Source organism: Malurus melanocephalus, unplaced genomic scaffold, assembly GCF_030028575.1.
Source record: "Malurus melanocephalus ecotype Western Australia unplaced genomic scaffold, MMel_1.1 scaffold_37, whole genome shotgun sequence".
In the NCBI taxonomy this organism is placed as follows: Eukaryota; Metazoa; Chordata; class Aves; order Passeriformes; family Maluridae; genus Malurus; species Malurus melanocephalus.
The window spans coordinates 1,348,066-1,368,915 of record NW_026623269.1 but is presented as its reverse complement, the minus strand read 5'-3'; the positions used below and the strand labels follow the sequence as shown (position 1 = coordinate 1,368,915).

General features: G+C 40.1%; 2 protein-coding genes across 4 annotated transcripts in view; one reads left to right on the top strand and one right to left on the bottom strand.

Annotated features, from left to right (window-relative positions):
• GPSM2 (G protein signaling modulator 2) overlaps nt 1-9,794 on the top strand; it is a 27,531-nt gene extending 17,737 nt beyond the window's left edge. The window contains exons 4-15 of the mRNA XM_057364265.1: nt 555-690; nt 1,132-1,274; nt 1,756-1,879; nt 2,139-2,254; nt 3,339-3,494; nt 4,342-4,450; nt 4,899-5,028; nt 5,336-5,403; nt 7,060-7,236; nt 8,000-8,162; nt 8,297-8,514; nt 9,074-9,794. Coding sequence (XP_057220248.1) covers nt 555-690; nt 1,132-1,274; nt 1,756-1,879; nt 2,139-2,254; nt 3,339-3,494; nt 4,342-4,450; nt 4,899-5,028; nt 5,336-5,403; nt 7,060-7,236; nt 8,000-8,162; nt 8,297-8,514; nt 9,074-9,238 — 1,705 coding nt within the window. The 3' untranslated portion in view covers nt 9,239-9,794. The remainder of the gene's footprint in view (nt 1-554; nt 691-1,131; nt 1,275-1,755; nt 1,880-2,138; nt 2,255-3,338; nt 3,495-4,341; nt 4,451-4,898; nt 5,029-5,335; nt 5,404-7,059; nt 7,237-7,999; nt 8,163-8,296; nt 8,515-9,073) is intronic.
• Nucleotides 7,112-20,850, bottom strand: part of CLCC1 (chloride channel CLIC like 1) — a 14,355-nt gene continuing 616 nt past the window's right edge. The window contains exons 1-12 of one of the 3 annotated variants that reach the window (XM_057364269.1): nt 20,832-20,850; nt 19,185-19,325; nt 17,400-17,495; nt 16,454-16,561; nt 15,113-15,334; nt 13,828-13,968; nt 12,973-13,066; nt 12,205-12,302; nt 11,980-12,126; nt 11,099-11,380; nt 10,299-10,545; nt 7,112-8,144 (exon numbers count right to left, since the gene is read on the bottom strand). In XM_057364269.1, coding sequence (XP_057220252.1) covers nt 10,318-10,545; nt 11,099-11,380; nt 11,980-12,126; nt 12,205-12,302; nt 12,973-13,066; nt 13,828-13,968; nt 15,113-15,334; nt 16,454-16,561; nt 17,400-17,495; nt 19,185-19,316 — 1,548 coding nt within the window. In that variant the 5' untranslated portion in view covers nt 19,317-19,325; nt 20,832-20,850 and the 3' untranslated portion in view covers nt 7,112-8,144; nt 10,299-10,317. Of the gene's footprint in view, nt 8,145-10,298; nt 10,546-11,098; nt 11,381-11,979; nt 12,127-12,204; nt 12,303-12,972; nt 13,067-13,827; nt 13,969-15,112; nt 15,335-16,453; nt 16,562-17,399; nt 17,496-19,184; nt 19,326-20,137; nt 20,336-20,831 lie in introns of those variants that run through there. The other 2 variants (XM_057364268.1, XM_057364267.1) reach the window with 2 other exon arrangements.

Genomic DNA, 20,850 nt, shown 5'->3' with positions numbered 1-20,850 from the left:
TGTTCTTCCCTCTGCTTTAACCTGCTCCAGTGCAGTGTCCTTGTGAGTGTTTTGTTGTGTTACCTGCCAGCTATGACAGTGTGAGTGGTTCAGTGGCAGTCTCTTGCCTAAATCTCATTTAGAATCTTGAAATGGAGTAGTGCCTTGAGCTACAGAGGACACTGGAGCATCTTGTTAAGTAAAAGGAGAKTTCGATGGTCAAGTAAAATGCAAGCACAGTTAAACTTCTCTTTCTAATTATGGGACTGTCTATGTCATCTTTAAGATTCTTCTCTATTCTCTGCTTGAAAGATGTGACTTTTTTAAAAAATGTTGAGCAGATGATCAATACTATGAATACCAGTAGTTGGCCAAACAGCACCGATGGAATGAGATGTCTGTGACCAYAGACAATGATATTTATGAGTACATTTCAGATATAAAATGAACTGAACACATATACATTTATATGGTTGTAGTCGCTTTTCATAACTTCACATAATTCTCTACCATGCATTGACCATCTGCTTGATTTATTTTATACACTGTTTTCTGGGTAATTTCTGCAATTTTAGGACAATTGGAGATCTACTGGGAGAAGCTAAAGCTAGTGGGAATCTGGGCAACACCTTGAAGGTACTTGGGAATTTTGAAGAAGCTATCGTTTGCTGTCAAAGACATCTGGATATTTCCAGAGAGCTTAATGATAAGGTAAGAATTGTGTAGGAATCTGGAAGTAAAGTGCTAACACACATTCCTGAACCCTGTTTTACTGGTAGMGAGTGTGCCACCTTTCAGAGGGAAATAATGACAGTAAGAATCTATTAGTTGGAATACAATTGTTTGTACCTGGAAGACCTCTAGATCCAGGTTAAATATTATCCTATTTTGTGATGGGTTTGTTTGTGTTAAATTTAATTTTTAATGGTAATTGACCTCAGGAATGTATCTTGCTCTTCAAAAGGAAGTAACATGCAAAACAATTGGATTGAGGGATGCGACAGGGTGGGTGATAAGAACATGTTCAGAATGGTGTGTTTGTTGATAAGTAGTTAAGGAACTTTTTTCCCATCTGTGGATTGTACAAATAGTTGTTGTGGCAGAAGACTTGGAAGCATGAAATTTTAATGCCTTCTATTACTTCTGGTTTAGGTTGGAGAAGCAAGAGCACTGTATAATCTGGGAAATGTGTATCACTCTAAAGGGAAAAATGTAGCAAATGCTGGGACTCATGATCCMGGGGAACTTCCAGAGGATGTGAAAAATGCTTTACAAAAAGCTGCAAATTATTATGAGTAAGTAGYAGCTTTAAATGTTGGGGACTGGGAGGATATGATCATCTAGTTCATTAGAATACGGGAGATTTGCAGTGTCATGAGCTAAACTGTGGAATGCTTCTAAGCAGAACTGAGGTTCTTGTCAGTTTGGTCTTTTCAACAGGACAGTGCCCTGGTTTTTATCATGGCCTCACCTGTAGTTAAAACCAGCAGAACTCTTCAAACCAGGGTKAGGCCACAGGACCTTGGTGTATTTGTGTATGTAACTAGAAAGGAGCACTCTGGCTTGAGTAAGAACACAGTGGAGTTTGGTACCTCACAGGAACTATTTCCTAGTCGGATTTATGGTTGCATAAAGGCCATTAAAATAGGCCAAAGTAGAATACCTCTACCTTTTCCTTTATATAAGAGTTAAAAAATTATTATTTAAATGACTGTGAGAAAAAGCCTCAAACCACTTTAAAGTCATTTTTCTCCTTCTCACTTTCCCTCAAAACAGGGAAAACCTGACAATAGTAACAGAGCTGGGTGACAGAGCAGCACAAGGGCGTGCCTTTGGAAATCTGGGAAACACACATTATCTTCTGGGCAATTTCAGGAGTGCAGTTTTAGCCCATGAACAGGTACAATAATATGCTAGTAACAAATTATATTCTAGCAGAGTATCATGTTTCTCCTGACCTTTAGTAAATGTATTGTGTTGGATCTTGTTGCAAGCTTTTTAATGCAGGTATTAAATCTTAATGGCACAACTTCAAGTTGGGCTGTTCTTATTGAGTGTTGCTGACCTAAAGAATGCATTTTTTCATGTATTTCTGCATGTAAATATATATTRCAAAGTATAAAGTGGAGTAAATAATGCAGTGATTTCACATTTTTAAGCGTCTCCTAATTGCAAAAGAATTTGGTGATAGATCAGCGGAACGAAGAGCATACAGCAACCTTGGAAATGCTTACATATTCCTGGGGGAATTTGAAACAGCTGCTGAGTACTACAGGTCAGTGACTGCCGATTAATTTACACCTTTTGTACAGTTTTCTTCTGTTGTGCCTGATACTGTAGCTCACTGGGGAACAGCMATCTCTTCAACATATACTTTGGAAAAAACTCCATTTGTTTAGCAAAGGTATTTTTCCTTTGTTGTTTAACTATTTTGGTTCTCTTAAGGGAGAGGCAGCATTAATGCTTTTTACTTTTTACCTGCTTTGTTACTTTGAATAGATTCTTTGCAGTACTGTAGACAGACACTTTTCCATTGCTCAGCATTTATTCCCCTTTATTCTAGAAGCAGGCATTACTGTCTAAGCTATTRGAGAGTTCTGGAATGATGTGAGTAGCTTTCCTATCCTGAGATGGGTGGCTGCCTTGGGTGTGCACACCAGTTAAGAGAGGTAGTGCACAGCAACATAAATTTTCAATCCAGACATTTCTTGATCTCTGTACCTCTARGCTGTGGTACTTGGGAAGGTAAAAGCTTGGCAAAGATACAGTACAGGTGTTACAAGCATCTTACTGGGATTTCAGAGCATACTTGTACTTTGGGAAAAAAGCCTCAGTACTGCGTAGATCCCTCTTAGTACTCAAATTCTTCTTGCCCAGCAGGGCAGGGCTGGCTTGCTGGGWCTAGGCCTGTCCAGCTCATGCTGATGGGAGAAGCAGGTACTGTAGCACTGGTATTAATCAGTGCATCCTGCCAGGGAAACTCCTACAAAAGAGTAATGAAGCAATAAAATAAAATTAAAGATGCTGTTTGAGGTATCAGCTTGCTCTCTAATAAAATCAAGTAGGTTGCAGTGGAGCGGGTGGAAGACTATACACTCTCAGACTTGTAAGAGTTTTAGAGGATAGATAAATTAGGGCACTAGGCTGGCAAATTATTGGCTAATAAGTTACTAAATTGTATAATTAACTGATATTATTAATTGTATATTGAATTAATAAATGTAATTGAATTAATTGTATAATTGTATTGTATAATATACAATTGTATAATTGTATAATTAACTGATTTTGGGATGCAGGTGTACTTTTGAAACCTTTTCCTTGCAGTGGTTTCTGAGGTGACTGACCCTCTCTTCCAGGAGGACGTTGCAGCTGGCTCGGCAGCTGAAGGACAGAGCTGTGGAAGCACAGGCCTGCTACAGCCTGGGGAACACCTACACTCTGCTCCAGGACTATGAGAAAGCAATTGAGTATCATTTGAAACACCTTGTGATTGCTCAGGAACTACATGATAAGTAAGCCCTAAGAGATTGTTTAATGTATGTGTGACACTGAGAGCAAATCCTGTTACCTTCAACTCTGCTGTCATTGTTCTGTATGTGACAGCTGAATTAATGTGMATTCCCTCAATGCTGGGCTCTGGTTTTCATATGGAAAACAAAAATTACTCATGRTGGTATTACAGCTAATGAGTCTGAGATGAAAGACAAATTGATGAATGACTGTTTCTACATCATCTCCTGTCAGCATGCCTGGGTAAATTAAGGAAAAGAAATGCAGATCTGTCTTTCAWGACTTCATTATAATAATTCACCCTACTTTCATAAGAATCTGTCTCCTACTTGTCCACAAGCTAATAATACAGGAAGGGATGGGAAAAGGAGAATAACACAGCAAGCACAAGTTGTGTGTATATAACCATCTTGATTTCAGAGGCCTTTTTTATAATGTCAGGTGCAAGCCAAATTTTTTTTCAACATTTAAATGTACATCTTCTTAAKTCAGTAAGAAGAATATGGAATATTCTAAATAAGAAGAATATGGTAAGGCATGCAAACTGAGGAAAAGCAAAGTAGGTTACATAATGTTCCATGCCTACAAAACTGTTTGCTGTGAGCTTAAAAAATAATTTATTAAATTTGTTCATATTTATTTATACTCAGATCACACTCTTTTAAATATAGTATTTAAAGTGCTGGTATTTATATTTACTGTATTTAAATACARTATTTAAAGTTGGAATGGTCTCTGCTGATGGCCTTCATTTTTCTTAGCCCAGCAAATTACTGTGGCAGTGCTGTGAAAACCTGACCTCTGGTGTTCAGCAGGTAGAGGTGTAATTGAAATGYGTGTTGTTTTCAGAATTGGGGAAGGAAGAGCATGCTGGAGTTTAGGGAATGCATATACTGCTCTGGGAAATCATGACCAAGCCATCCACTTTGCAGAAAGGCACCTGGAGATTTCAAGAGAGGTATGATTTTCATACTGCCACTAGGTTGGCTGTTGYTTTTTGCTCTCACACAGAGGTTTTATGGAGGTGTGTCCATGCATGTGATTTTGAGTGATGGAATGCATTTTGAATGATTTCAGAGTTGATTCCATGTTATTTCAGCCACCCTCTCACTGCAGTTAGCTCTTTAGTTCTAGTGTCACCACTCACAGTGTCATCACGGAATCCAAGTTACTAGCCTAACAGAGACTACTTTAGGCTTTGTTATGTTACCTGTTAGTTGTTACTTTGTTAAAAAGATGATGTTCTCAGTCTGCAACCAGGAAATCTTTTCCAGTCTTTTTCTGTCAGAAATCTAAGTATCTTGGGGTGATTGTCTTTAAACCAGGATACTAGGGGACAAGGATTTGCACTTACATGTGTGAGCATTCATTGAAGTAATATAACTGCTCGTTTCGTTTGCTTGAAGGTAGGAGACAGAAGTGGAGAACTCACTGCCAGACTTAATCTCTCAGATCTTCAAATGGTTCTTGGATTAAGCTACAGCACGAACAATTCCATGATGGCAGAAAGTCACATGGTGGAAAACAGTTTGAATGGTATGTGCCTCTTTCTGCAGTACTTCCCCAACAGAGAACTTAAAAAAGAATCTGTTGTTTTGAGTTCTTYGCTGATCATGGTTGAGTATGCAAATTTGCTTGGTTTTCTCCCCAACAGTTAAGAAAAGGTTGCTCTTGCAGTATTAGACTGCCTCGGCRCCTCCTTTTCTGAAAGATTTATATTGTGAATGGAGGGTTAATGTGTTCCAATTGTCTGTCTTGGACCTTGGATGAGTTACAGCCACAGCKTTGCAAGTGACACCATAAATTTTAATAATAAAAAGTTGAACTTTATTTTCTCTTGAAGGTGGCAGACCAAGAGGACGCCGTCACAGTATGGAGAACATGGAACTTATGAAATTAACACCAGAAAAGGTTGGCACTTTGCTTCYTTCTGTTCTGTTGCTGAGATTGCAGAGAAACATTTCTGAGGGTGTGTTAATGTGCCATTTGCCTCCCGTTTGTAATTTCATTGATATTAGGAGTTCCATAGCAGCAGGTCTAACACTACTAACAAGTAGTACTTTTGTCATGTAGGTAACAGCGTGTGACAGATAATGGTTGTGATGGCTTGTGGAAAGCTTGCTTTATTCCCTGCATGAATGAGAAAGAATGGGGTTCTGTAAGGTGAATCAAAAGAATTTTTTCATCTTTTATAAAGATGGTTTGAGTCTGCAGCATGAAAGCAATGCAGAGTAAAATTCCTAAGCTCAGCTCTTCTGAACATTTTTTATTTGATTACAGTAATTTTATAGGCACTTAAAATATGTTGTTTTTTTTCTATTTGGCATTTTTACCAACTTGCAAATTATCAGGAGCTTCAAATCCATCTCGACTAAGGATGCTATTTCAGAAATGCTGCCAGTTTAAGTGAGGCAAAGCCTGTCATGTTAATCAAACAGGCAATAACATCTCAAAGCATGAGGACAATCAGCACTGCTGAAGTCAGCATTGGTGCTCAAGAGCCTCTTTTGARTACTGCTTTAGAAGGACTGTTTAGTCTAGGGCAGGTCCTCTGCAGGGAACCTCTAAGCTTTTGGCCACTATCAGCTGGCTTCTCTTACTCTCTGAATCCATTTATCTGAGAAAACTTCTAAAATATGTAKCCTCTTAACAGTCTGCACCCTAAATACCTGCAGATTTTTGGCATTAATTTATTATTGCAGTCTAGTTTATAAAGGGCTTTTTTCAAGGTACTTGTAGAGTAATTTCTGCACATTCCTTCCATAAATATCCCTGAGACCAACCCCTGACCYGAGTATTAGGGTTTGATTGTCCAGGATGGCATAATCTCAGAGTCTGTGTGCTGGTGTTTGGTAAAGCCTTGAAAAGGCAAATCCAGAGGGTAGGCAGTGTTGCTGGAAAATTTGTGACTAATGTTGAATCAGGAAAAAAAGGGGTTGTTAATAAGAGTTACCAGTGTGTCAGTTGTGGGTAATTCTGTTTATTTTAGAGGAGGTTTCAGGGAAAATTGGTCAGGATAAAGCTATCCCTTCTGTTTTTTCATGAAAGGAGATGGTTATTCGTGTTTGTTCTTGTGCTGGCATTTGTCTCCCTCTTTCGTTTCAATCTTTATTGGGAATTTTGTGTACATCAAGAACTTCAGGGAAGGCTGGTTGCACAGCTGGGTTTGTGTAAGGGTTTGTTTTGCTTCAACACTTTGAAATATGTTTTTTAAATTTCTTTTTCTAGTTATAAAAATGCCAGGTGGGAAATGCCAGCATTTACATTTACTGCCCATCCTGCACTGCAGCCAGCAAGGACAACTTCAGTGTGTTTAATTAAAAAACATTTGATCACATTTTAATCATCAGGCGTTACACCACAGTCCAGTTCTCAGACCAACCAGTAACAGCACTAACCTTCTTCTGCTAACAGCAGCTCAGGAATCATAACCATATCCTCATGGCTGCATGAACGAAATAATGTAAAGCTGCCTCATTTTGGGGAGGAAAAGCAGCAGCAAGTAAGAGGTAACAGTACTGGTAAATAAAATCACAAGGCTTAATTTCCTGACTCTTGTTTTCTTAGGTTCCGAACTGGAACAGTGAGATTCTTGCTAAACAGAAACCACTGGTTGCCAAAACTTCAACAAAACTTCATTTTGTAAATCGTCTAAAAGGCAAAAAGTACAAAAATGGCACAACCTCCAAAGTTTTGCAGGATGCCAGTAATTCTATTGACCATCGCCTTCCAAACTCTCAGAGGGTAGGTTTGGTGAGCTGTGGAGMAAATGGCCTTTACTCATCTTTGCATGATTACAATTATGGAAAACACTTTCCTGCAGCTGTCCTCTTCCATTTAACTTGATTTAAACACTGTGGCTCTCAACCGATGCAGACTCGGTCATTCTGCAGCTCTCTCAGGTGTGGTGCCAGCTTTAACATTTTCCTACTACTGAAACATTTATTCCTGGTGGAACTTTTAAAGTTAGAGCTGGCACATAAATGTTTATTCTAAGTCTCTTCTAGATGCTACTTCTCCAAACTTAACAAAATCTGTTTTTTCTGTTTCAGGCACTGGGAAGTATTTTGGACTTACTTTTTAGGTTATTACTCTCTTGAGAGAAGTCAGTTCAAAATGAAAGAACTGAGTCATTTGGTCACAGACCTGAGGGAGTCAATGGCAATTGTTCATTGCTGCTCTTGTTCCTTTTTCCACTCATGGGCATTTGGGGTTTTGTTGGATTAATGGCTGAGGAGGAATAACTCCGGTTGTATCATGATCCGAGAACAGTTTCTTTCCATTTCAGAGAATGAAATGTTTCTAATATATTTCACTTTCCAAAATGCTGCCTTATCATTAGCATCTCCTCCTATGATAGATCTCTGGCTATAGAAAACTAAAAAAATTCATTTAATAAATTTCAGATATGCAAGTATCAAACATATCAGTGGACTGAAACTCTGATGCAGTTGTGGCAGCTGTAGGTACTCTAAGTTCAAATACCCCTAAATCTTCTCCTTTTCAGAAAAGCAGTCGTGAGACAATGGCAGATGAAGGGTTCTTTGATCTGCTGAGTCGGTTCCAGAGTAACAGGATGGATGATCAGCGGTGCTGCTTCCAGGAGAAGAACAGACTCTCAGCTGCTTCAGCGGCAACATCCTCAACTCCACCTAAAACAATGATAAAATGTAATTTTTAACAGTAAAATCTGTATTTGACTTGAGTTTTTGATAAATACTATTTTCAAAATGTATTTGTATGCAAGACTCACTACAGAAAGGAATGTACTTCTAGGCTAACTTGTTCTGTCTCTCCTGSCCAGCCTTTTCCACGTCTGTAGTGTCCCCACACACGGATGAATTCCTGGACCTGCTGGCGAGCTCGCAGAGCCGCCGGCTGGACGACCAACGCGCCAGCTTCAGTGAGCTGCCYGGGCTGCGCCTCAAGCAGAACAGCAGCCAGGCTGTGCTGGGCCACCTCATGGCCAGCAACAACAGGGAACTCGATGATGACTTCTTTGATATATTGGTTAAATGCCAGGCAAGTGCTTAACAACAAATTCCTCAGCTTCTCAGTCTCTGGGGACTCATTTGTGCCTCCTGCTACTGAGTTTTTTCAAGTAAGCCACTTTATTATGTTAAGWTACACACTGATCTGGTACAGAAGGAAGAACATAAGAAAACAAGATTAGTGGTTTTTAGMATTTTTAAAAAAGTTTTGGGACAATTCCCCTTTCTTGTTTTGTTCGTTTTTTTTAAATTAACCAGTGTCTAGTAAGTGTAATTTTGGTAATTATACCATGGTAACTATTAAAAGTAACATATGCTAGAGYGAATGAAAACAAGTGAGGCTCTTAAAGGTGTAGGTGAAACAGTTTTAAGTGTTTAGATCTGACCTGTAAGGACCACACGTCACCAGCAATCCTAATTATCAACTGAAAKAATCCAGAGTCCAGGTTTTGCTGGTAATCAAAATACAAAATGCTCTACTACCTTTAAATCTGAAAACAAAAGCTTTTAGTAGTGTTTTCATTAATAGTGTTCACTTACTACGTATCTCCCTGTAAATATGCAGCTCTGACTGCTTGTTTTGTCTGTAGGGTTCAAGACTGGATGATCAAAGATGTGCTCCTCCAGGATCTGCCAAAGGCCCCACTGTACCAGATGAGGATTTTTTCAGTTTGATTTTACGCTCGCAAGCGAAGAGAATGGATGAACAGAGAGTCCATTTACCCTCAGCTATAAAGGGACCTGATTCCAGCTGAAGACCCCAGAGGCACGTACTGTACAGCAGCATCTTAGGGATTATTTTGCTTTGCTGGAAAAGCACACTTGCCTTTTTGAAAACGTCTCCTTTCTCCTGATTTTCCCATAAATAGCAGCAGCATCACACTGGTGAGCAGTAGTTGTAGAGTTGCCCTGCTCCTGCAGGTGGCAGTTGCTTTCAGAGCACTGTCTTAGGTACTGGTACTGCATTCTCCCCCTTAATTGCCTCTAGTCTGTCAAAACTAATATGATTTCTTTTTCCTCTGTCAGTTCTCTCATTGCTCATTAGTGGATTCTACCACTATCTCAATCCAGTGTAAGACCTAAATTTTTATGTTCTTTTTAAAGAAAACTTGATTTTTTCCCCCTGATTTGTACCTCCTGAAAAAAGTCCTGTTTTCTTTTATACTTTTTTAAAAAAATAATTTAAAAAAGGAGAAATAGACTAAATACTGAAGCTGTCTTTGAAGAAACACAGTTTAGAAGAAACAATCATTGCAATTAAAAAAAAAAAATTGAAACCTTAGTTTTAATTCTGTTTAATAAAAAAGAGTTTTTTCAAACATCATGGGTTTGGATTTTTTTTTTGTAATATTATTTCGCTGACTCCTGCATTAACTCAGAACAGTTTTACAATCAGCAGAAGTTTTCAAAAGGTACTTTTGATGCACCAGGAATCCCAGGGGTGGCAGGCACTTGGCACAACTGCCCAGGGCCCTGGGGCAGTTCCTGCAGCACCACAAGTTCCAGTGTYACACGCAGGAAATGCTCTATCACAGTAACAGTGACTCCTCATCACCCAGAATCCAGTTCTACTCAMAACTTACTACACAAACCTGATTTCCAACAAGCAGCAACACTCTACAAGCCTTTTTCTGGCCACTTAAAGGTGCACTATCTTATTTAACACCTTTATTTCAGATTCCAGACACAGTACATGTACTCACTCTCCCAGGGCTTACAATCCCACCTTACAGCTTACTGATGTCCTCTCTCCTCCACTTGAAACCAGAGCAGAAKTAGCAAGTATATGACAACTAAAGATTAGACAAAACTTACAGCAGAGCTTGAGTCTTCCTTAGTCTCCTTCCTGGGAGTCTTGTAAAACTCTCTTTTTCTTCTCTTCACATGGTTCCATGACAGAACTTTCACCTTCTAGGTTTTTATTAGGGTCACACTTTTCTTCAGTCTCTCCCTCTGCTTTGCCTGTCTCCTGTTTCTGCTGCTCAAGTGCAGGTTCTTCAGTAAGTTTTTCAGCTTTGAGAGTTTCTAGTTTATGAACTTCAGATTCAGTGTACGATCTGTTCTGCAAAGAATTAATTGTAATCTATTAATTAAGCAATATAAAGTGATACATCRTTTCAAGTGCATTCAGCTCAAGGGGCAGAGCTCACCCAAAGCATGACTGGGATTTTTTTTCCTGGAGAAACAGAACATGTAAATAAACACAACATAGAGAATAAATCTGTTTTGAATTTTCTATAATTTACAGGAAAGTCAGCACTGCTTTTTTCCCCCCAGCTTTCTTCTGTCATGATTGCCCAGGCTGACAAAAGTACTGATCTMTCAAAACTGAATTTTTACCAATAAAAGTTCTAAGTTCTAATCAGTTATTTCCTGCTACTATTAGCCACTGCAAGGTGTTTTTGCAGAAGAAACACATCCAAAGAAACCTCTATCAAACTGTTCCATAGGGAAASATGTACTTCCTTAGCTCCTCTGCCCCCAGATGTACTTAACTCCCCTGTCCCCCAGATCTGTGCTAAGCTTGCTTGAACAGGTGCCATTGCAATCTGTTCAGTTTAATCCCAGCTCCCAGAGTGCCAGGACTTACAAGAGTCCCACAACCCAGCACCTACCTGTGCATCGGGCTCATCGCTGGCRTGCGCCGTGTCTGGGCTCCTGCTGCCACTGCCCATTCTCACCTTGGGCAGAGGCTTCAAGGTGTCGTCCCCTCTGTCCTGGTGGCCTCTGTAGACATAAGGATGCTTCTGCAAATAATACTCATCTGCTGTCCTCCCATCATACTGCCCAAAGGCTATTTGCTCCTGCTGACTGGCAGGTGGAGGAAGACYTTTCCTCTGAGAAGACGTTAAGTATCTTAATGCAGACACTGATGATCCTGCACCATAGCAAAAAGCCTGGGGGAGAGGGAAAAAATCCAAACTGAACAAAACACCAAATATTTGCTGCCTATGGTTTTCACACAGATTTCAGTGYCACATTTGAAAGACCCTAAAAGAAAAGCTCAGATGATGAGAATAGCTACAGTAACATTYGAGCTTTCTGCAGTCTGACCACACTGCAGGAACTGCCAGACTGGATGCAGTTAATCACTGGCGCTACGTTAAATGTTTAATGTTCTGACTCAATGCTTTTGTGTACAAAATGCCAACTACATGCCTCACATGACTCAAAGTTTAAGAAATGGGAACTAAGCTGCAATAAACTGTCACAGAGTCTAAGATTTTAAGCATTTAATGCTGTTATATCTCACTTGGGGAGTGGGAGAGGGATGTGGTTTGAATACAAACTTGGCCATTTTAATTCCTAAACCAACTATAGTATGAAGCCTTTATCAAGAAAAAATTCCCTTGTACAAGGGTAATTTCATCTGTGCTAAGAAATCCATTCAGTKGTACATATAAGAAACAAATAATAGATAATACTTAAATATAAATACATTTAATATATAAAAAATAAAACTGAGCTTTTAAATGTAAGAGAAATGTATACAAACCAGGACAGCCAGAGCCATCATAATGAGYACTGGAACCTGCAGAATTAATGGTATCTCCTTCATAAGTGCCTTGATGAATTCACCAATACCTTGTCCTACGTGCTTCAAAGGCTCAGTTACAAAGTTTGTGAAAGTTATTGCCAAGGCCTAGAAAAATACAAACAGAAAACCAGTGTTATCACACAAACAACAAACATGAACAGTCCCTTTGGACTTGACACATACCTTTGTCGGTGGAACTAGCAAAATAGGATTTACAAGCAGAGTTTCATAGTACTTCTGGCAGGGATCATCCTGAAGGGTCCATGTACTTCTAAGCCATTCTGAAGTCAAAGCAGAGACAYATTTTTACTAATTCTTAACAATACATTTTGTGACCCAGCAGTAATAAAAACTACATTTTGTGACACAGCAGTAATAAAAAGCAACATTTCAATTACAGATGGAAGAGAACTYTCCTAGACACAGTTCAAAGCTCAGATTTATTTTTACACATCTGAGATTAGCTTGGCAGTAGAAAGTCTTGCTTCTTMAGGGAACTCTTACATTATAAACAAGGATTTGTAACATCAGTGTTGCTGTGGTTTAGTTTTACTGTAGTCAGAACATTGATATTTATCAAAGACAGAACAATCAGAGTCAATGAATTACAAAGGGAAGACCACAGCAAGAACTGCTTGAGAGCTGCCACCCTCCATTCTACATGCTGGAACTGTAGTGGAAAGGCACTGAATGGTACTGGGAAGGGGCCTGAGGAAACACTCAGCAAGTAAATTATAMGAAAGAAGCAAAACCATGACATGCTTGAAGTATAGTGCTGTAATAAGCTCTCCTCCCAAAACCTAGAAGACAGTCTTATGGATGGAAAAAAGGATAAAACCACATAATCAAGTATTGAGGAAAATTCCCTGTACTACTCATGAAGAAATCTGAGCATTCTAGGACACCATGAATTGGTATTTTGCTACTCCAAAGTAGCAAACAAGTACTTACCAATCAGACTYCCCCGCCAGTCCAGCTTCTCAGCACAGACATTGTCAAACTGCTCCATTTTGGCAATCTCTGCCTGGTGCTGTGCAAAGGCCAGCTGCAGGGAACAGCAGTGATTGGAAACATGGACTGAGGTGCTGCATCCCTGCAGTGCTGCACCTCAGCTATCTGTCTTTGCTCCTGGCACACTTGGGACAGTTCCCCACATAAATGAGAATTTCCTCACTGTCCCCTTGCAATGGCAATTCCCCATGTAATATGTATTTAGRAAAGCTTACTTCTTTAAAGAAGCGGAATTCCACTGCTGTGCTAAAACCATCCCACTCTCTGGCACTTTGCTATCCCTGGGTCTGACAAGCTGCAGTTCAGTTCTGATGACTGAGATCAGAACTGTAAGAGAGATTTTGTGGCAGGGCTATGATCTGGTAGTTTAAATTCCTCCTCAATAAAACTGATCCTATTGTATCATCAGCCACTTAATCACCATTAAAAAGGCATGTATCTGGTCTATCACAYTAAACAGAGTTTCCACCATGGAATCTTAAGAAAAATGCTCCTCATAACACATTTCCTACCATGCTGCTCTCGTCAGGGCTCACATCTGCCTTGCCCACATGGTGAAATCAGTTCTAGTGCTTCATGAATTGGGTACATCTCTACAGCAGGATAAAGTTGTCAGAGTTTCCTTTGTTCTTGAAGCTTAACACACCCATCAACATGTAAAATAAAATGTTCATCCCTTTATTTTGCAGTTGATTAAAAAGCTTTATGTAAACTAACTAAAGAAACAAAATAACCTTTACTCCCTCATRACTGTAAAATTTTAAGCCAAAAAGCCATTAAGATTACAGAACTTACCTTATACAAGTAAAGCCAATTCCATGCAAAACTGATGAAAAAACTTATTAATAAAACACGTTTTAGYTGAACAAACCAAAGAACACGTGTCCAGAGTTCTGTAGCTATTACAGTTACAATACACACTAAGCACAAGAGTAGCTGAAAAAGAAAAGAGAAAGAAATTATGACCCACATATGGAATTTTCCAAACTTACTGGCAGTACACACGAAGAAACTTCCAACTTTCGTTTTTACTGGTGTCATTTCAACAGAATGGTTGAGAAGTTTTTCCTTGCTTCTGCAGCTCAGAGCAGTACAAGACAGAACAGTTTCATGGCAGCACTAATATTCATTCCTGTCACAGCCTTACATTGCAGTTGCTCATTTGTTTCTTGAGATATTTAGTTATTTCTTCCTTAGTACGTTTGTCGTGTTAGTACCATACTTCTGAATTATCAAATTGATGTCAGTCAGTGCTTGAGTAGTTTGTGCTTGCCACGAATCACAGAACAACTGCTGCCAACTCCACACTTTGGTTAAAAGACAAAGTTACAGTTTGGGTACCAGCAGCAAGATTTCAAAGAAGCAYTTCACAGTGGCTTTCCACCTGAGGACCCCTCACAGAGGTTACTGACAGCTTGCTTTTGTCATCTGGCTTCCAGGGACCCCTCAAATCTAGACAGCCTACTTGCAAGATTATGTCAGCAAAAAACATCAGATTCTGAATTTTAAAGATTTATTCAGAAAGCTTCAGCTTATYAGAGCTCCTCAGCTTAGCACTTTGTAATTCCCAGAGTCATGCCCTCCTCTCCAATACTRAAATTTTTTCCACAAATTTGCAAAAGCCTCTGAGCTACAGGAGCTCAAAGATATACTTGTCTCAATATAAATATATTCCARCTCCTGCAGAATCCAACAGCTTCAACATCTACGTGAGCAAGGGACAAATCTGGAAAATCTATAATACATGAGGTGTCAGTTCTAGAGATAAGGAAGTGCTAGAGCATAATGAGTCTTGGCAGCACAGATATAAAAGACAGGAAGAAGAACAAAAAAAAATGCACACTAGAAAAAAAGAACAAACCAAAGCTACAATAAGAACAGATGACCACAGGAACCAAAAACTTGAATTCCTTCTTAAAGCAAATACATCTTTCAATAATCATAAGAAAAGTGACTCAGTGAAAGTATGATGGAAAGCTCTGTGTGTGGAGTTAAGATGGTAATATTAATTGAGTAGACTTGCACAGAGAAACTGAAGAAAACAGCAATTAAACCCAACAATCAACCTTCATTCTCTTACCAAAAACAAGTTATAGAGATCAATTCCAAAAGCGTCTTCAAATCTCCACTGCCACGCTTGATCGTCATGGTGTTTAAAATTGATCAAAATATCACTCAGTGCCTCATCCATAGCACCTGGCTGCCAGGCTTCCTCATTGACAAACCTGAGGATCTCCAAATAGGTCTGTTTTGTAAGAATGATCTCAGCATCGTAATGGACATGGCCCACATTTTCCTCAGGCTAAATTCAAAGTAAAGCAAAACAGTGGTTAAAAGCTACTTATTTGGAAATAGAAGTGCCTCTAKTTTTGCCTCTAGACAAAAACCTGATCATATTCATTCTGTACCAGCACCCTTCTGAAGCAGACTGCAGGATGAGAAGATGGGACAGGGGGCATACTATGATCCTATATATTTTTTTAAACATAAATTACATGAAACACAAATTCAATTGGTTTGTAATCCTTCAATTCTACAGGAAAAAAACTCAAAAAATAAAGTGAATTATCTCACCTGTTACTAAAAWTTCAGAAACAGTGCTCATCAACAAGTAATAATTACATATGCACTGTATGCACCTCAGTCACAGCTGAATAATACAGACAGAAGCTAGTAAGTACTACAGTAAGTTTTTCATTGCTAAATGTAATGTTCATTGTTAAACAAGAATTTTGCTTATTACTAAAAATCAGTTCTACATATGAACAGAAAATATCTCCAAAGACAAGTCTTGGCCCATTCTCCCCCCAACCTGTATTGTGCCTGGGATTGCCCCGACACACATGCAGGACCTTGCACTTGGTCTCACTGAACTTCATGAGGTTTKCATGGACTCATCTCTCAAGCATCCCTTCCTTAGGGGTGATGTCCTTAGCCAGGTTTAATTCTGGGGGYTTCAGTTTTCCTAACCTGATACCTGACTCCTGTGCCTGCTTGGACAATCTCTCTGYACTCCACCCAGGCTACCCATCCTCRCTTCCATCCTCTGCAGGTCAACATGACAGAGCTACAACACAGGCCTTAAAACTCTGTAACAAACAACCCACATCTGCCTGTTTACAGTTTCCAACCATTAACATGACCAATACAAAGTGTTCCTACAGCTGCATCCCAGCAACAGATGTTTAGATACACTGAATTCACACAGCCTTCCTTTGGATGCTTTACAAATCAAATGGCAACTGGTGCCTCAGAATACTGGATGCACACATTTCTATCATTTTGTCTTTGGCCACTCAGTTCCCTTCATTTAATTTAAAGTACACCAACATAATTAATCAAAGCTTGGTATCTATGAAAACTACATAAAGCAGTAATATTAATTGACTTTAATTATTTTAACAACTATTTGAATACTTACAAGGCCAAGTTTTCCAGCTTCATTTAAAATCTTATTCAAGTATCGCTTAAAAATATAAAAGCTACGACTTTCATGTGATTTGGCATTCCTCTTCTCACATTCTGCAATCTGCAATTGTGCAGAAGACACTTTTATTCACTTTGCTCAAACCAGCTTGTTCACAGGAGAGAAAAAAACCCAAACATGCCAATACATTAAACTGAGGATTAACAGGGAMACATTTTTCTAGTTCAGCAATGATCCATGGTTAGTATGCCAGATAAAAAGCATATGCAGTTACTGGAGATCTCTTACTTTCCATGGGACTAACCAGTACTGGAAATTTCACATCTGCTAATAATACTCAAATACTGATCTCAGTAAGGCTAGATACAAATGCAAACATTTGGATCTCCTTACATTTTAAGTTTGCATCAGGAAAAATAAAGGGAATTCCCCAAAGTCCAAAGTAACTGAAACACTATTAAAATGACACATATCCCATTGGATATCCCTCATCCAAATGGCTGAGGGGAGCAAGTCCCCTGGTAGCCACACAAGCATCCCAACATCCTGGAAGGGGGTCTGACAGCAGCTACTAAGAGGGGCAGTGTTGCAGAGTGCTCTGGTCTCCRTGCCCACAACCCACCACTTAAAATCAAAGAGGACTGGACAAGTTGAGAACAGCGTGGGGTAACATCAGCAGCACCTGTTTAAACTGTTGACACTGGACAGAAGCACCTAGCTCCTATCAATTTTGTTACACTACAAAACATGTCAGGAAACAGACGTTTGTAGGCAGAACAATTGGAAATTGAATGCAAACCACTGCCAGTCTCCCCTCTGAATAGTTTCCCCTCCCATAAAGCATAATTATGCCAGCAATGCCCCTGTTTGATGCTATCCAGAAAAGCATCATCAGAAAGCACAGACCATAAACCACTGGAAAATAGTCCAAAGAACAAACCTTGTGTTGCAAGGAATCTATTATCCTGGAACAACTTTGTGTGATTTCAGTACTGTCTGTATCCACAGCCTTATCCTCAGAGTCATGATAGTTTGCCTAAAATTACAGAAGAAAAACATGTATTTTTAAAATCCAATAATTTGATCAACACACCCTGTTACACTTCTACAGTCATATCAATGTAAAAGAAACAAAGGAGCTAAAAACTGAGTGTAGCTCTTTGCTGCTAATACTGTCCCAATGACACTCCAGCTGCCTCTCTGCTGTTCTTTTAGGCTGCATATGGACAATCACTTTATCTAAATGCATGCTGCCTTCAAAAGGTGAGGCCTTGCCTGTCCTCCCCCACCTGCCCTTTCCCCTCCTTCGAGTGCTGGTGATCCACAGGGTGCAACAGGTTAGATAATGACACTAGCTAAAAACTGACTCAGCAGGCAAAGGGACAGTTTTCAGCCAGGCAAATTCCTAGTCCAGCTGGCCACCACACCAGCCAGACTGCAAATAAACACAAATCCCATTCTGGGCTGCAGGCCTTTCTTTGCTCCAGAATACCCTCTGCTTTCTGTTCATTACTCACACCTAGTTTTAGCTGTGCTGCTTCTACACAACCAGGTGTGCACACTGAGGGAAGTCATTAGCACATAACGAACTCATACTGACACAAAGTTTGGTTTTGAGGGCTTGGGTGGCYTACACAGACTGCACATCTAAAACTCACTGCAGAGCAGAAAAGAAATCCTGAAAATATGGATTAACCCAAAGCACTAATTTTTCTCCTTTAAGATGTAGTTCTGTTTTTGTGGGAGRCAACAATAAAGCTACTACTTCTTTTATAAAAGCCAAAGCAATTGGTCTCCAGGCTTAAGGACTCCAAAGCTTGCTCCTGGATCTTAGGCATGCTAAAGACTACCAGGTGGCCTTGGAGCAGYTGGAGGCTGATGAGGAAAGCTGATGAGGAAAGTAAGGCACTCTGCATTTTTAAGCTTCAGAAAATTATGTCCTGAAGTATTTAAACAGTATTACTCAAGACTGTAAAACCAAACTTGAAAGCTGTKTAACTACAAAAATCAAGGGTGACCACACAATCAACCCCAGTTTACAGTAYGTGCACATATGTACCAGACAAACAACATGCATCTCATGATATGCAGAGTCTGCTCTTCATACAAGACAATAAAGACAATTCACCTTGTTAAAACTAATCTTTTTCTRTGYTCTATCTTTTCTTATGTTCTGATCTGTTCCTATGTTCAATGTTAATGAATCATTACAAGTACAGCATTCAATCCCTATTCTGATCATCCTTCTGAAAACTGAGGCCCAGCATTACAAAACACCACTGACTTTCACAAAATCCCATGTGAGAAACTGGTTAATTRAAATAAAATACAATAATTAACTTTAACTCCCCCAACTTTCATCAGTCAGGAACCCGATTTTCAAGACATTCAACACTATACTTGAGAAACTAGCARGTGTTGCTTAACCCAATATTTCCCAGAACAGTAACTTGTGGTGCCACAATCTGCATAAATCAAGCACCGCCTGTGAAAATACAAAAAGCCTGCTTGATATGACTTGACCTGAGTGCAACAAAAGCTCATCAGAAAAAGGCCCTGAGCTAATTGCAATGATAGACATAAYGGTGTTTTCCTTGCAATTTTAACCATGGAGACACAAGACTTTTCCGTAAAAACACCATACTTCTGTCATCATTTATGGTCAGCATTTAAGAGCAACAGCATGTGGCTGTTTGGGAGAGACACATCCCCTTTATTTTTCTACCTTGTAAGGTCTTCTCATTGTTCCTGACGCTGCATCATAATTGAGCATATCCGTGGGGTCAATCCATTCATCTTCTTGAACTTTACAGTTCCCTATCAGCATAAGTGCACACAATACCAAAGGAAACAGCATCCTGTATCACTGAATAGAACAAGAAATTCAGGTATTTAGGTCAGGGTGTAACATGCTGTATGAAGAAAAAAACATTCTTACATGAAAAAAGTGAAAGTTGGTGCTGTTTAAAAGCTCAGTTCTCCATTAAGCAGGTTTAAATTCCCTTCCATTCTTTTTCCTAAGGAAAATGTTGGCAATAATATACAAAAATTAAATTGTATTGTAAGAGTGGATCAATACCCCTGACTTTGTTATCAGCAGGTRTAACAGAATTCAGTATTACTAAATATGATAAAACTGTGCAGAACTCCACCACACTTCACGACAAGGGTACTGAGTTAAGAGTAAGTCAAATTTTTCTGTYACATGAAGAAGAAGATTTGGCAGAAAATAAACTCTTCTTGCATTCCAGCTGTTCCTCATATACCAAAGGTGCTGGAGGTGGCTGTGCTTTGATTGTGAGGGATGGCCAATTCAGCACAAAAAAAGGGAAGTACAGAGCCAGTATGCCACTGTAATTCCAGTCATGTTCAATAAGAACCACCACAATCAAGCTTCACAAACAGTGTGACAGACACACTGTCAGGCTGGTCATGCCCAAACTTTCCTGGTCAGACCAGAGTCTGGAAACGGTCAATAATCCTCACCATAATTTGCTAAGTAACAGAAACAGTTTCTTGCTGCATTATCAGGGATACACACAGTCTGCAGGAGCACAGGAACASAAAAAATATGAGCAATACAGCCAGTAACAAATATGCTACACTGGGAGATCATTAGTGCAAACAGGAGCTGGCTCTCTGAATTTCCTGAGGGAGCACTCACTGTTCAAGCCTTACCTAACAGGCATTCCTATCGGGGAGGAGAAGGGCACAGTCCCGGGATACAAAGGTGGAGTCTCCTCTGACCTCCGCCCTTCTTAACCTATATTTACACTGGGTTGTGGGACGGTTAAAGGTAGAGTTTCACTTGATGACGTTTCACATTTAGGTGCAGTTTGAGTGACTTAAGTCATTCATGTAAAGCATGTACACGCATCTTACTTCATTAGCCCACGCTGCGTGTGAAAAGTGGTACGTATTTTCGCGTTCAGGTTTTGGTCCCGTTTTGGAKAATTCCTTCGGCTTAGTTCCCCTTGGCTGCATTGTTTTAAAAAGAGCATGGCCACAACACCTTCTGCCACTCCACCATCCTTTGTTCCCTCTCAGACAGCAACACACCGAGCTCCCTCACTGATCCCGCTCCTAAGGGCGCAGGCAGCTTGTCCCTGGAGAACTACTGCCAACGCGAACACTCCTTGCCGAACTTTGTTTTTCAGTATTTTTCCACAAAGGGGCCAGCACGACCGTCACGCAGAACTCCCCCTGGCCAGGCGTGCAGGGACATCCGTACCCTGCCCGGCGCCACGGCCTGGTCCCGTCGGTGCGGCTCCGCCAGGCCCCGGGTCCCGCTCTGGCCCGCCGGGCGCTGCAGGGGCGCACAGGGCCATGGAGCGGAGCCCCGCACGCCTGTGGGCCCTGACACCGCGCTCACCGAGCCGCGCAGCCCTCCC